This window comes from Alosa sapidissima, chromosome 19 (genome assembly GCF_018492685.1).
Source record: "Alosa sapidissima isolate fAloSap1 chromosome 19, fAloSap1.pri, whole genome shotgun sequence".
Taxonomy (NCBI): domain Eukaryota; kingdom Metazoa; phylum Chordata; class Actinopteri; order Clupeiformes; family Clupeidae; genus Alosa; species Alosa sapidissima.
The window spans coordinates 10,665,033-10,681,630 of record NC_055975.1 but is presented as its reverse complement, the minus strand read 5'-3'; the positions used below and the strand labels follow the sequence as shown (position 1 = coordinate 10,681,630).

Here is a 16,598-nt window from a genome sequence, read left to right as displayed (position 1 = left end):
TTTGCAACATACTGATATTGTGAACAAACATCATCTATGGAGGTTCATGTACATTCACTCCAATTTATTGAGTTACTGTAAGTCAATGTGTGTGTGTGTGTGTGTTTATGTTTATATTTGCAGGTGCTGAAGTCAGTGTTGCTTTTCCCCACCATTGAACGCATGGCAGTGACCCCTCAGGGTAAGGTCATGACCCCGGTGCTGTGCCACCTACGCTATGTGGCGTACGTTCCTATCTTCCTGCTGTCGCTACTGCCTGAGAGGCTGAAGGCCTGTGCCGTGCGCTGGGTACTGGGCGGCCTGCGCGCCCTCGACCACGCCACCATACCAGCCACCGTCAGTCTCATCAGTGTGGACTGTGCAGGTGAGACCCACACACACACGCGCATACACACTCACACACTCACACACTCACACTCACACTCACACACACACACACACACACACACACGACACACGACACACTCAGCGTGGACTGTGCAGGTGAGACACACACACACACACACACACACTCAGCATGGACTGTGTAGGTGAGACACACACACACACACTCAGCTTGGACTGTGCAGGTGAGACACACACACACACACACACACACACACACACACATACACACATACAGTGCATACAGAAAGTATTGAACTATTTGGCCACAATTCCCAACAGTGTGTGGGGAAGAAAGCAGGCACTGAGCTGCACTGATGTTTGTCCTTCTCCTACACTTCTCTCATCCTCTCAAAGGAACTCTCAAGGACCATTGATAGAAGAATTTTTCAGTCTTTTATTTTTTATAAATTTACAAAACACTCCAAACACCTGTTTTTTTGTGTGGAATGCTGGAGTATTGTGTGTGGATTGATGAGAAAAAAAAACAATTCAATCTATTTTAAGATGAGTCTGAAACATAACAAAATGTGGGAAAAGTGAAACACTGTGAATACTTTACGTACATTGGCTTCATCACTGTATACATGAGGTACAGTATATCTTACAAATTGAGATTCAGTCCATCCACAAGTGCAGGAATGGTATGGTCCACTATCTCAGTGATGTTTGCATGGCTTGTCCAAATGCTGACATACACTTCAACTCAAAGGGTCACATGTTACTGATGCATGGGGCTGGGATGTCCAGGATGCATGATGACATACTGCACAGATAAACCTGCATATTAATCTATGGTTGGCACATTGTGGACTGTGTAAATATTTCCAAAATTGTTTTGTTGTGTGAACACGCCACCACATGTGCAGACTCATCTGCAGTATCATCCATGAGTGTCAACCTTGCACATCAGCACTCCACCAAACAGTCTATCACTAATCATCATATTCACATTAAACCACCATTTGCAGCAGCAATCCTTTCTGTTGGTAAGAGAGTGGAGAGTTTCGCTTATGATTTTTCCACCACAGCAAGCGAACTTCAAAAAGCAGTTCCAGATCACCACATCCCCAAGTGTTTAACCCTTAAGACAACATCGGAAACTGCCTGACTGGTTGTTGATGGATTGGGAAACCCTCGTTGGACAGTGATGAAAGGCTTTAGGGTGAACACGCAGTAGACCCAGGACTGGAGCTGCTAACCGCAGTGTGGCGCGGAGGCTCCATTAGAACCAAACCCTGCCGCAACGCTTAGCTTGTGTTAACATCATCGACCCCGGCTGTGCCATCGCATGCCTTTGATTCCCTCTTATAAATAAAGCCTCCTTTTCCTTTGAAGGAAGATGCTCTTGCTACCACCGCGGTCGGGTCATGACCTCGTATCTGGTTTTAAGTTTTTCCAAAGACCCTCTGGGTCTTCCCCTTTGGTTGCTTTGTTGAGCTGGCATTGGTTTCAGAATTTTAATGGTTCAGTGAAAGCCCAATCAGAGGAGTGAGGCAGTTCTGTGTTAGCAGGTTAAACCAAAGACTACATGACTCAGGCTTACATGGCAAGCTTAAAAAGTTCCCTGCCGTTTAAGTAAGACCCCATAACCCCTGATACACCTTTTTCTGCCTGTTACTGGTTCCTAAGATGTCACTGCAAAATGTAGTGTGGTTTTCCATTAGAGGAGAATTCCGGCGATTTTTGACATAGATCTGTTTCTCAAGGTCACAGAGTACTGTCAGTACTGAATAAAAAGAAAACAATCGGTTCTACCTAGATTCTAACTCAAGCTAGGTAAAACCGTTTGTTTTCGGGGTTTTTTCCTACCGACAGTTCTGGGTGACCTCAAGAAACAGATCTATGTGGAAAAATAGCCAGAATTCTCTTTTAATGTCCCAGGTTGAGTTAAGTGTTTATTCATTAGACATTCTAGTGCTTGATTGCCGCAATGTTCTAAACCCATCGTTGCTATAAATCTCTCCACATGTGATGAGCACCTTATGTAGTTGCCGATTTCATATCAACTTTATTTTTTTTTTTCCGAACTCATGGAAACGCTTTGTGAAATACAGCAGCACTGCACAGTGTATATCACAAATGCTGAACATGTCAGATTCCCTCATTTCCAATTTAGCAGGGACCCTGGGTTCATGCTCACCAGATCTCCTCCTGAGCCAGACAGTTCAGGGAAGCATGAAATCTCTCTTCGTATTAAAGGTCTGTACAGTCTCTACATTAAATGTTTGACGATAGAGCGATTGTTTTTAATCCAGGCACTCTGCTCAGCCAGGAAAGGAGGCGTTCGGAGGACTCTTGGTGGGGATGGGGGTGGATATCTGTCTGCAGTGGCAGCCAAGAGGACATGCATATTTCAGCTGTGCAGATTAGGCCTGCATATTTATCACAGCTCTGTAGTGCGCATCCCTAGCGGTCGCAACCAGATCATGGAAGAGATAAGAGGCCAGGGTAATTAATGCCACTCCTTGGGCAGGCAGATCATCTGGGCGCAGCCTCTGTTGAGTTGGACTGCGGGTCGTTGCACTTCTCTTCTAATTTCTTTCTTTTGTTTTTCTTCTTCTTCTTCTCCTCCCTTGTTCTTCTTTGTCCTCCCTCCATGCGAAACGTGTGCTGTTTTCCTTGTCTGTCGAGGGAGGGGAGATGATTGATGGTGTGATGGCCGAAGAATCTTTGCCAAAGACCTCACTCTGTTTAACTGCAAGAATATTACTAAGAGATTCTATTTTTTTCTGTAGGAGGGGATGTATTTCCAATTTCTCTTTCCATCTCTCTCCAAAGATTTCCATTCCCAATTTCACCCATCAACATGGTTTTAATAGTAATTAATAATACCCCCTTTTACATTAATTACCTTTTGGGTTTCCCCATTGCATCTATGGAGAACGTCCAAGATGTGTTTTTTTCTTCTTAATTCTATTTTGTTTTGTTCTCACAGAAGAAGACTCAAAACATTTGAGTCTTTGCTGAACTAAGGTTTGATTAAGAAATATTTTCGCATTCTTTGAAAACGCCAGGTGGTACTCATTGTTTTCTCCTTTTGTTCCTCCTTTTATGTCGTTTTTTTTCTCGGCTTTCTTTTTTTCTCCGAGGGTTTTGCACTATTGAGCAGTGGCCTTTGACTACAGAACTGAAAAGCTGCACTCATTCTCTGTCTTATATTACATACAAAATTAATGGTGAGTTGACAGACATAATTAAGAAAACATGTTGCGATTAAATGGAACTTCCTGCGTACATTTCAATATTTATTTTCTCTGAAATACCATCTCTCGTGGAGGATGTTGATACGCTCTCGCTAACTGCCTGTTAAGAGTCCGTTCAGCACCCCCTTTGCTCACGGGTAGATCGCCTTCAAATGAGTGGATGAGTGTTCTAAAAGGGAAAAAAAAAGAAATTCAGTTGTCCTCATTCGTCCACTTCCACCAAAGCCGCCCCCCCACCCCCAATCCCACCGTGCTCGGGCTGAGCACTTTGGACATCGTTCAGAGATTGTTTCGCTTAACATTTTCTCAGCGCGGTCCTTTTACATTACTCCGCTAGCGTTCACACATGGTTTTACTCCTTCCCCACGACCTTTTCCGCAGTAATTATTCAGAGAATGTACAGTGCAGCATGGGGGCCTGATCCAGCATGGTGTAGCCCACCACCACCACCAGCTGGCCTGCTCACGGGGGCGAGCTACGCAGGGCAGGCCATTACTCTCTGTCTGCGCTGTGTTTGATGCGGCCTCCTCGCATCTTAGTCTTGTCGCCCTTATCTCTCGACAGGATCATGAGAGGGAGGGAGAGAGAGAGCGAGAGAGAGAGAGAAAGAGGGAGAGAGATTATGAAAGAGAGAGATCATGAGAGAGGGAGAAGGAGAGATCATGAGAGATGGAGGGAGAGATCTAGAAAGAGGGAGAGATCATGAGAGAGAGAGAGAGAGAGAGTATGGAAGCAGTATTAAACTGAAGGTGAGTTCACACTCCCCGCCCCGATGGAGTTGGAGGACTGGAGCAGGAAGGTGGAGGTGGCTGGGTGGGTGGGGGGGGGGGGGTTGTGGAGACGGTATCCCACTGACATGCAGCCTGGCGGGGGAAAGCTGTGGAGCTTCCAGCCTGGCACCTTGCGTTCTGTGTATGAGTGTGATTTCCCCCCTCCCATCCCCTTGGCTTGAGGCAGCCTGGGGAACTCGTCCAGACACCTGTTTCTGCTTCGAGGAACAACAGCAAGAGCTACACGCTTGCTCGCTCGCTTGCTTGCTTGCTTGCTTTCCCTCATTTACAAACGCACGTGTGCTTACATGCACGCACAATCACATGTGTGAACATATTCACATGCATTCGTGTGCATGCACACAAAATGCACATAAATACAATCACACATGATACATTTGTGAATATATACTGACACACACATGGCCGTACATGTGTAAACACCTGCCAACACACACAGTCCACTGTGTGTGTACCATATGCTTTGAATGATAGACCAACAAGCCCTGTTTTTTAGCACTTAATGCAGCAGAAGCAGAACGCTTTGATTAGTGCTCCTAAAACATGTATCAGCACTAGGATCAAGTGAAATTGATCTGTTCTGTTCTATTTTTTTCCTTTTTAACATCACTAGTGTGTACGCTCCTTTGTATCGCAAGCTTGGTCTTCGTGCATGGAGCTGTCTACAGCTGGGCCGTTGCTCTTGGTTGCGTTTTCTGCCATGGTACCCATTGAAGTAGGGATGCAAAAGGTTCTGCCCTGCTCCGTGTCCCTCCGCTAAACGACTTTATGATGTTCCTCCTTTAGCAAATCAACACGGCAGCACAAAGCGCTACCACCATTCCCTTTAGCGTTCTGTGTACCCACTCCCTGACCCCCATTCAGCTTGGTCTGGCCTTCTTTCTGGCGCTGACCTTGATGTGTTTACACAAACCCAGCCAGTTTATCGTCCCACACACATGCACAAGTATGCTAGACATTCTGCGGCATTGGGCTTGAGTGCGGTGAAAAGAAAAGCCATGTGTGAGTTTGTTGACAGGCTTGTCTTTCATAATTACCAGACAATGTGCCTGTGTGTTTGTGTGTGCCTGTGTGTTTGTGTGTGCCTGTGCCTGTGTGTGTGTGTGTTTGTGTGTGTGTGTGTGTTTGTGTGTGTGCTTTGAGCTCCCCATTGATGCCTTGCTATTGCATGTACAAACAAGGCTGCAAGTCATCAGCTAAACTGAGCATTATTGGTTCCTACAGGGTTGCCAGTGTTAAGATTTGTGTGTGTGTATGTGTGTTCTCTTTTATATTTTGCTCTAATGTAGTCAAGACAGGAGCAGATCGTTCTCTACCCTCCGAGGCTGTCCAAGGCAGTAAGCCCAGCCTGCGTTCACATGCAAGTCCACCGAGCTGGCACAGCCCCTCATAAGATCACCAATGAAGACACGCAGGGCAGGCCTGTAATGAACTGTTGACAAAAACATATTCCCATTATGCCCCGATTCATCTGGATCCAAGACGCCGGTCCAAGTGTGGAAACCCAGGGTTCTGATCTTGTCAAAGACCGTCACCACGAGACCTCCTGGAACGTACTGGCCTACCACGAGCCAATGACTGACTGAGTGATAACTGTTTCAGAAGTGCCCTGACAGCATGATTATCAAAAAGGCCATCGCTCACTATTATATCATTTCCAAATGGATGCCGAACATCCGTAGCTTTCACCGACAATCGCCCAACCAAACCAGCGGTGAGCCGCAATTTACGACACAATAATGTCACTGTTGTTCTGAAACTTGGCAACAATTCGCCACCACTAGCTAATTTTGAAGTGGACAACAAAACTCTGCTGTTCCACATCTGTGGTAGACCATGATGGACTTGATAAGATGATGGCCAAATAATAGCTAACACTAGCAGGCCAAATATGTTTAGTGGGTGGGAGGAGGGAGGGAAGGGGGGTAGGTAGGGAGTTTTATACCACCATACGACAAGCACATTCTCTTTGTAAAACTCCCAAGCCAACTTGTCTGTCTGTCAGCAGTGGCTCTCACCTTTTTGGGGAGACCTGCGAGCATCTGTCTGTGGACCCCTAGAGAGAGAGAGTGGCGGCTCACGCAGCGCAGCGCAGCGCAGCGCAGGGCCCAGGAGCAGCCGAGCTCCCACAGGATGTCTCCTCCACGGGCGCGTGGGGAGAGGCATATGGGCGAGCAGCTCCAGACAGCGCTGGTTGCACAATAAGGAACCAGATAGCCCATAAAAGAAAGAAACACAGACACAGACACACACATCAACATTGCAGTAGGAGACCTTAGTTAAATGCAGAGCTTTCGCCGTTTAACAATATTTGATGTATATTACTATTGTTATACAGTAAGTATTGGTGTGATTATATAGTAGTTTAGAATTAAATATGTTTTATCATTTGTGTAGTGATTTTTTGACTTGGATAGAGTCAGTACTAGTTGTGAATGTTACAACTACAGCCGATACATAAAAGAATAGAGACTCTTAAATTCAGTCATGCCGTTACTTAACAAATACCTTTTGGTTTAGCGTATACTGCATTTGTTTGCCATATTGGACAGCCATTTTTTTGTTTTGCTTGAGCATCTACAAAAGGTACAGTGACCAAAGCACGCAACGGTTGTATAAAAATCAGACCACTCAATTTAATACCTCTCTGGAAAAACACTAGAGGGGATAAAATCATCAAAAGAAAGCAGATATAATGATTGAAATATGGTCGCTATTGAGGAGTCATTTTTAGAATGTCATATCAAAGTTGACCACACAAATTCCTGATTTAGCAGACACACACAGACCACTCTTTCCTCTTTGATTCTTCCGCCGTGAGTATATTGGAGAATATTGGACTGTTGTCTGTGCAAGACCTCATATCTGGGGGCAAGGTGTTTGTTTAGGTATGTTTTATGCCTTTGTGTCTTTTTCAGGGATTTTTATTGGCCCACAAAGCACCCTGGCACAGAATAGACCCCGCTACAAGATGGCATACATCGAGAGAGAGAAAGAGAGAAAGAGAGAGAGAGAGAGAGAGAGAGGGAGATAATACTGCACTTAAACCTACAGCTTAGTTTAAAACAGCATGACCCCCCAATATGACACAGCAAACGTTTGACATCACCAGCTGTAGATTTGTCATTAGTGGATCAGCTGTCGTCGCCCAAAGAGGGCTCACGTTGACCGATGGAGTCGACACCTCTCTCCGTAGCGCTTCACAGCATTAGCGCAGGACTCTGCTATTGTGGACAGCTTGTTTTCAGCATGGAAGGACCGCGAGGGAGGAGGGGCCACCCACCATGTGCCACAAACAGAGGAAAAGAGACTTTGGGATCTTATTGTGGCTGACTGCGGGCTCCTTTGCGGAGGCATGTGTTATTGAAATGAACAAACATAACTGTCTCATTAATCGGCCCTTCCTTCGCTAACATAAAGGCTAAATGGAAACACATTGACACATTGTTGGGGGATGAGCAATAATGGAAGGACTGGCTTCATTTAAAGACACTTCATTGTCTGGTCACCTTGGAACTTAGGGTGGCAGTGCCGCTCCAACTATTTTCCAGTGCACTTTCAGCCCCACGCTTGGCATATTTTAACCCAATAGTAACTTTCCCATCAATATATTTCCACACTTTTACAGGCATTGACGCAGAGTGCAGAGGTCTATGATGTGTAGTCACAGTTTTTCCAAGCTTAAATACATGTTTGGTCAGAAAATTTGAAAATCAAGGAAGCTATTATAACGTCCAATTGCAAGTCATCGTGTCCGCATTTCAAAGTCCAATTAGTGTGAGTGTGTGTGTGTGTGTGTCGGTGTGTGTGTGTGACCCAGTAGCAGACATGCCCTGTGAGTGATCCTGGCCTGATCCTTCTTGCAACTTCTTGGGCTTTCAAGTAGCTCAGACAGTAGAAGAGGAGAGCCCAGTGCATGGTAGCTCAGACGGTAGAAGAGGAGAGCCCAGTGCATGGTAGCTCAGACGGTAGAAGAGGAGAGCCCAGACCAGAAGTGCATGGTAGCTCAGACGGTAGAAGAGGAGAGCCCAGACCAGAAGTGCATGGTAGCTCAGACGGTAGAAGAGGAGAGCCCAGACCAGAAGTGCATGGTAGCTCAGACGGTAGAAGAGGAGAGCCCAGTGCATGGCACTCGCTGATCCCCTGCCTCCCCCCCCTCCCCCCTCTCCACTGTGCCTTCTGTCAACAGCTAACCAGGCACATGTGTGAGGAGGTGTAAATTGCGTTGGAATGCCTTGCCCTGCTCCCCCTCCATACCCACACACACACACACACACACACGCTCACACACACCACTCTCTTCCACCACTACCCCCCCCCCCCCCCCCAACCCCCCCTGCAAGATAAGTGATACAGACCAGTGGATTTCTCAGAATCAAGCACCCCTGTTGGATTGTGGTACTGTGAGTATGCAGCCATGCTCACTTCCCAGCCTGGCTTCAGGATGTGCATCTCCTCTGTTCTACTCACGCACTGGTGTCCGTCGCCTTCACTCTTGCCCTCGAAATTGACTAGCAGGTTTCTCTTGCTTGCTCATGACTGTCCCCTACAGGTGAAGGTCTTTTTTAAGACGTTTTTGCCTTTATTGTGATAGGATAAGAGAGTGACAGGAAGTGAGTGGGAGAGAGAGATGGGGTGGGATCGGGACATGACCCGGGTCGAACTCGAACGCAAGTCCCCATGGGCACATGGACCCCAATGTAGTCCCCATGGGCACTTGGACCCCAATGTGGTACGGATGCTGTAGCCAGTTGCGCCACACCGCCCCCGAATGCCTTTTTTTACTGGAACCCATCATAGAAAACTCACTGTTGTTTTCAATCTCTCACTCCTACATGGATGACTATGAATTTGCCCTGTGCCACCCCTGTCCCCACCCCTGCCCCCAACTCTGACTAATTTGGGGTGTGATCTACAGTCATGAGAAGTAGACCAGAAGGACTCTTGTGTTATAGCGTTAAAGTTAGACATAGGGGCCTCATTCATACCCTTTTCAAGACCCGTTTCTAGTATTACTCAGTGAGAGAAATAATATGTGGTCATTTCTGATAGTGTTCTCTATTTCAGTAATTGTATGGCTTTCACATCACATAGGGCTTTGGAAGACACATACATTTGTGTTATTGTGTGCGGTGTACTTGAAATAGAGTGTGTGCATTTTAGGCCAGAAGGTGTGTGTGTGTGTGTGTGTGTGTGTGTGTGTGTGTGATTCGTGTTAAGGGGCTGAAATGAGGTAAATGGGTTTCTGTCTGTGATATTTGTGCTTGTTATGGTTGTTATGGGCCATGCTGGCTTTAGCTCTCCTGACTTTACCCTTGAATGCTATCAGACCCTAAAAATCAGGTGTATGTGTGTCCAAAAAAACACTGAGACCATTGTGTGTGTGTATGTGAGTGTACTTTTCTTGTCACTGTAGATAGGTATTTGCAAGCACTAAAATAAAGAGAGTAATGTTGCATGTTGCACACCATTTTTTGTTTCTCGAAATACAAACACACCAGACACACACACACACACAAACACACATGCACACACACACAGATACACACACAAACAGATACACACACACACACACACACACACACATACAGAGTTTACAGACACACACAACACACACACACGCAATGGGCACTTTAGTGATGGCCACTGCATGAATCCCCCCTGGCCCCCATCAGATGTCTAAAGGGTCACTCAGCTTGGCTAGCGTGCACTTGTGTCCATGTAATTTGGCTTTGTCTTTGCTGGAGAACAGCCTCACACACACACGCACACACACTCGAGTAGCTAGCCAGCCAAACCCAGTCAGGTAGCAGAAAAACGAAACCATGTGGCGCTCAGACTGCACACACACACAGAGATGCAAGATGAGACAATGCCGGGAATTTGTGTCTTGTTATTGTGTGTGTGTGTGTGTGTGTGTGTGTGTGTACTGTATGTGTGTGTGTGTGTGTGTGTGTGAGAGAGAGAGAGAGGGAGAGACTAACTGCTTTCAGGATTCTCCAACCTTCTCTCCTTTCCTCCTCCATCACACCATTAAAGTGGCGTGTCACACTTGTGGCGATGTGGGGATGGCGATCACTAGGAATCCATGTTTCGGTAGAGCTGTGACTCCTTTACATCAAGAGAAAACAGAACTTCTGTTGCGTGATTTTCAGTAAACTCCATATTGTGTGTGTGTGTGACTCACATCTGTAGAGTTTCCATTTTCATAGCAGTCTTTGACCTCTACATATACACACACATACACACACATACATGCGCACACACACGCACGCACACACACACACACACACACACACACACGCATACATACACATACACACAGTCACATACACGTGCACACACACACACACATGCCACATTTAGACATCTAGACTTATGTACATATGGCCATACAAAGCCCATATTCATGCAGTTGGCTCTGCTGTAAATCACTGATCCAATGCCAAGCTCCTTACCCCACCACAATTACCCAGTTCTCCAGAGAGTGCCGTGCCACTGAACTCTGCGCTACAGTCTCAGAAGAAGTGGGAAACTACCTGAAAGGATTAACAGCGCCGTGATATATGACTGACCCTCCCTCTGTTTTTACACGCTCGTGGCCCTCGCAGTTTAAATCTTCACGTTTCTCACTTCACCACCTCTAGGGTTGTAAAAGCTGGGGATTTTTTTTTTTCTCTGACTTCTCTTTGTTCCTCTCCGTTCTTTTGACATCCAACCTTTTTGAACAGCCGTCTTGCAGCTACGTAGCACCACACAACGCACATATTATGATTAATTTACGGAAGGGGGGTCTGACCTGGATGTGCAAGATCACCCTTGCTTCCTTTCCAGGCCAACCCCACAAAGCCGGTAATCTGAGGACCCCCATCCCACCCCCGACACCCACTCTCTCTCTCTCTCTTCTTTTTTCTCCCTCTCACCCTCTCTCCCTCCCTGCTCTTCACCTCCTGGGAAAACTATGTTAACAACTCCCGACTGGAGCTACAAGATGGACCAGACTAGAGCAGAGCAGACCACAGCGGACCCAAACCGATCAGGGAGGACAGTATAATATGCAGACCATACAGAGCGGAATGTGAGGCTACGGTGGTGAATGATGAGACCCTCGCATCCAGCCCGCTTTTTGGCTCGGAGCGAAAGGTTTTTCCCGGGGATGTTTCTGGGGTCATCTTGTCACGAGCCCCATAGATGTGGGCCGTGTGCCTTAGGCAGCTCAGGGGGATTCTGCCTTATGTTCAGGCTGCCGCAGAGAAAGTGGAAATGGCAGCAAGCTATGTTCTCTCGTGCACAGGAGGGGGGAAAATGGGGCTCGAAAAATGTGTGCATCCGCTAATGGTTTTAATAAAAAAAAAAGAAAAGAACATACTGTGATCTGATGGAACGTAGGATCAAAGGAATCACAAGGCTACTCTGGGGAGGGACGTTTTTCTTTGTGTTTTCACCTTTTTTTCTGTTCTGTTTGCTTTTACAGTTTGTTGTGAACCATTAATTCCAAATTCAAAGATCTCGGCCGTGTTCGTGTCTTAGTCTTGTTGTTTTAATCGAGCGCTTGCCAGATGTAACAGGTCATGGTGTCAGACCAGGGTTATATGCAGGGGAAAACAACTCCAAGGCTGAGAGATACAGTATCTTTTCCTGTTGTTTCAGACATATTCTGATTTTAATGACCAATTCAAGCACACAGAAATGGAACAGATATTCAAAGCTCCCGACGAGGATGATCACTAAATTCCCTGAACTCAAAGTACTGGAAAACAATGAACTATTTAATTATTTAAGTTGGACAATAAGTTCAATCATTGAATTGGACCACCAAAGGGTTGTAGAGTTTTGTACTGCTGCGTGTATCTGAGTCATTGAAATGTAGGGAAATACGTAGAGTCGTCTCAAGTGCTTCTTGTCACGGCAAATATTATTTTAATGTTACAGTCAAGACATCATCGCTGAGTCTTAATCTAATGACCAATGTAGTCTTCTCTATATCCGAATATTAGTCACTTCAAGTGGACCAAATCCCAGTGAGAATGCCTTTAATCCTGTTGTCTCAGGCCAGTCAGGCATCTATGAGGTAGTCTGACATGTCTTGACATTTTCATATTTCTCTGACATTATTACATTTCTCTCCCATCTAAAAACATTTATCCCAGAACTGCTGCAGATGCTATAATTTAGCGCAAAACCCAACAGCAATGTTTGGAGAACAGCATGGATGTCATTATTCTAATTTCTGGTTAACTTACTGGCGTCGGTATAAGAGAGTTAGAGTTGATTGGGAACATTGGTGGGAACCGATAATGGCCAATTGCTCAAGCTAAGAAAGGGCTCATAGTGTTCTCCAGTCAGGCCTCAAAAGGGGTGACAAGGAGAGTAATGGTTGGCAGAGCGCGTGGGGTGTGGAGACACTGGCCAGACGGACGGGGTAGCCCACATCTGGACACAAAGCTGGCCAGGGGGAAGATGCGGTGGGAGATGTTACTGTAGTTGATTGTGGAATTTGGGAGTGATGCAAATTGGTACACTGTTGTTTTGTGTTTGTCTTCAGCTAACGCCATGTATATGGGCAGCCAGGAGATGGGGATGGTCCTGGAGAGGGAAAACGCAACTATCCGGCAAAACCTGAACAAGGTAACAAACACTCTCCACACATTTGGGATTGCCGTCATGCTTTTGAAGCTATTTTTAATGTAATTTATTGTTTAGCCCTCTTACGCTTGTGGCTTTCAATCTAGTAGGCCACTGGATCAGGTGATTTAAAAAACAAAGTATAGTCTGCCTACCTCTCTTACCCCATACACACATCCTTATATGTTCTTGGACTTCGCAACCTCGGACGCTAATCTGTCCCCACCGAAGCAAGCGTGTAGATGCACACCAGACAAGGAAGGCATGGAAACCAACGCTGGCATTTACAAAGGCCAGATACACATATACACGCACACACACACTCACATACATACACAGCAAGTTGAGGGAAAATCCCAAACCGGAAAAGGCCCTAAAGTTGCCCGTAAAAAGGAGCGAGTGCTGTCGGTGTGCATACCCGCCGTGATCAAAGGCAACTTGGCACTCACTGAAGATGTTCCAGCGGAGGCGGCGACCCCACTGACCCCTCCAGCAGGAGCAGATAACGAGCCAGGGGCTAAGTCAGGGGAGGCCCAGCGTCTCCGACAGCTCCATGTGAAGGGTCTATATCACACACACATATGCGCACACACGCACACACACACACACACACACACACACACACACACACCACAACCCTCTCTAACTGCACAAGCTTTCCCTGGCGTTCCACTTTGTCTGAGACAAGTTTTGGGTAGTGCATGGAAGCGCCGAACCCTTTGCTCTGTCTTTCTCTCGCCGTGGTGTGCGTGGAACGCCCTTTCTCTGATGCTAAGCAGAGACCACGTGCACAGGCAGGGGAAGAGGGCGGAGAGAGGGTGTTGGTGGGGGCAGCTGTTGATGGCCTGTTGACTTGATCTGTTGTCGCTTAAAAAGGTGATAGCATGGCAGTCTTTTCCCATTGATGCGTGCCGTCGCCCTGGCTAGCTTCACCCGTCAGGGCAAGACTCTTGGTGGGGGGGGGGGGGGGGGGGGGGGGGCACTCGTTACCAGGAGATGAGGAGGGAGGGGAAGCAAAAGGAGAGTGAAATAGAGCAGATAGCTGCCAAAACATGAGAAATATGGGTTTGGTTTGCAGACTTGGCAGCCGGGCAGGCTGGGCTCTCTGCTCATGTAATCTTGTATATGTTTACCATGATCCATGTGACCCTGGGAGCCATGTGGAGGTGTTGATTGTTATATAAACAGCCTCTTCCCACAGCCACCTGTTAAGAACTGCTGTGACTGCACAGCCTTACACCAGGGGGATTGCTGGAGTCATCGTTTTGCTTTACAGTGCACAATGCTAGCAATCAAAGACATTCACAAGCTTATTTCCTGTTTAAATTTTGAACAGTATTTAGATGGATGAAATGGATTTGACTGTTGAATCTCATCCTGACGTCTTGTTTAACTGGACTGTGATTTTGGAATTGTCTGACTTTCACACATGAACACTGATACCTAATCCGCTTGGATATCAGGACATTAATCATAAAGATAGACTTGCCACCGCGGAGTACAGCTATAAGCCTGCAGGCCATGGAAGAGCATAGCATTCTCTCAAAGCCTAATCTGGTTAGGAGTTTAAATCACTGGGATCGCAATTGGATCTCCAGTTTAGCATGTGCTTTTTTCCTTCTCCTCTTTACCCAGCAAGCCCTCTGCTGTACCCTTAATCCTGTCCTGTCTACCCTCTAGCTTATATTCTACTACGGAGCGACTGACCACTGGTGCCCGGTGCAGTATTACCACGATATAAAAAGAGACTTTCCCACTGGAGACATCCGCCTGTGTGAGAACGGACTTCGTCACGCATTTGTTCTGGATGCGGGGAAACAAATGGCAGACATGGTCACTGACTGGCTCCATACTGACCTCAAGGACCTATAGCGTTGCTGTGGCCATTATAGGACATTCTATTCAACAATGCTTTTAGATAGATCTTTTTTGTGCTATCACTGAATATTACAAAGCTCTTGTTACATTGTAATTATACCATCAAATACAGTATAACATGCCAGCAACACTTTGATACTGGACTTGCAATACATAACCCTGCTCTAACTGTAACCCTAGTTTGGTGTTAGTAGCTCAAAGCCTAATCTTAGTTCTATGCTATTGCTATTATAAAGTACCAGTGTGTGCGATATGTTACACACTGAAATAGTACCGTTACATTGTGACAGTGGCTGTGTAATATGAAGCTGTGTAGTCAATTTATACTGTATTTTGTTTACTATTAACAGGACCGTTTACCATGCACATGTAGCCTTTTGTCACAGCTCCATTTTATCTCCATGGAAATGACTTGTGTGAGAAGATGGAGAGATGGAGCTGGTCAACACATGCTGCATGCTCACTCTTCACTGTGTCTCCCACATTACTGTAAGGAGCACCCGCTGGATCTTTTAAGGGCTTAAACTTTCCAGCCATCAGGCAACGCAGCACACAGTGTTAGGTTAACAGCTTAAGTTCATGGCTAAGAATTACAGCCTTCGTGAATCATAAATTATGAGCATCAAAGTTCTCAGTCATTAATTTGAACTCCTTTTGACAAGTTTAAACGTAGGCAAATGGCCATTTGTGTAGTCATTTGGTTGATTTTTCCTCCCTCTCTCTTTTTTTTTTAGTTTGTTTTTTCCAATACTTGCATTTGTCCAGAAAAGACCATGAAAACCCATGGACATTTGATCATCATATGAAAGGCGCACTGTGTGGTTTAGAGCACAGCTTGACACAAGTCATTTCCTCAGGGTTAAAATGGTGGTCACCGTTTACAACCTGTGGCCTTCATGTGAACCCCTACCCTCAAGTCTGTTGGTTAAAAATACATTTCCAGCCTTTTTTATGGTCAAATAAAATGAGAAAGGGGCTCATATTAAGCTAGTGGTGTGTGTGTGTCTTGGAAGTGATGAAAGATTTTTTTTGTGACACTGTAGCTGCCGAATTTACTTAAACCCCTAACATTTTTGTGTTCCAAAAGATCATGAATAATGAGCACTTGTATGTATATGTTGTACTTCCGCCGTGGTTAAAACACTGTACAAAATATTTAAGATGTCATATATGATTATTAAAGATTTTAAATCACACTGTTTACGTTGCCCATGCCTATAGTTCATATCAGTGTCCTCAAGAAGAAGAAAAAACACATTGTAAGAGTTGTTCAGATTTTTCACACAAACATTGCTTTCACCTGAAAGGACATCTTTTATCTCAAAAAGTCAGAAGATCAGCGGCCTCTCTGGTTATTGTCACCCCTGAGCATGCTAGATATTGCCAACTGGAGGCTGTCTCTTGTGAGCATGCTAGATATTGCCAACTGGAGGCTGTCTCTTGTGAGCATGCTAGATATTGCCTACTGGAGGCTGTCTGTCAGGGAAGTAGGCTAGCTTCTTACATGGCACGACTTTGTCTTTCTCTGTTTAAATCTCCAGAATGGGTTCCTGGTCGTCAATCCCTAATTAAACTCAGCTGGAGAGCGAGAAGAAGAATGATACTGCCAAATCCTTTAACGACTTGAGATTTCAACAGGAAAGGACGATCAGGTCTTTTAAACAAACTACCGTACTTCTGGATAAACAGACCCTGAGCCCTTAGCCCCTGCACT

General features: G+C 45.8%; 1 protein-coding gene across 2 annotated transcripts in view; it reads left to right on the top strand.

The window, feature by feature from the left end:
* ldah (lipid droplet associated hydrolase) overlaps positions 1-16,083 on the top strand; it is a 61,152-nt gene extending 45,069 nt beyond the window's left edge. For both annotated transcript variants that reach the window (XM_042072961.1, XM_042072960.1), the window contains exons 5-7: positions 124-364; positions 12,927-13,009; positions 14,687-16,083. In XM_042072961.1, the coding sequence (XP_041928895.1) occupies positions 124-364; positions 12,927-13,009; positions 14,687-14,878 (516 nt within the window). In that variant the 3' untranslated portion in view covers positions 14,879-16,083. The remainder of the gene's footprint in view (positions 1-123; positions 365-12,926; positions 13,010-14,686) is intronic.
* The last annotated feature ends 515 nt before the right edge of the window (positions 16,084-16,598 follow it).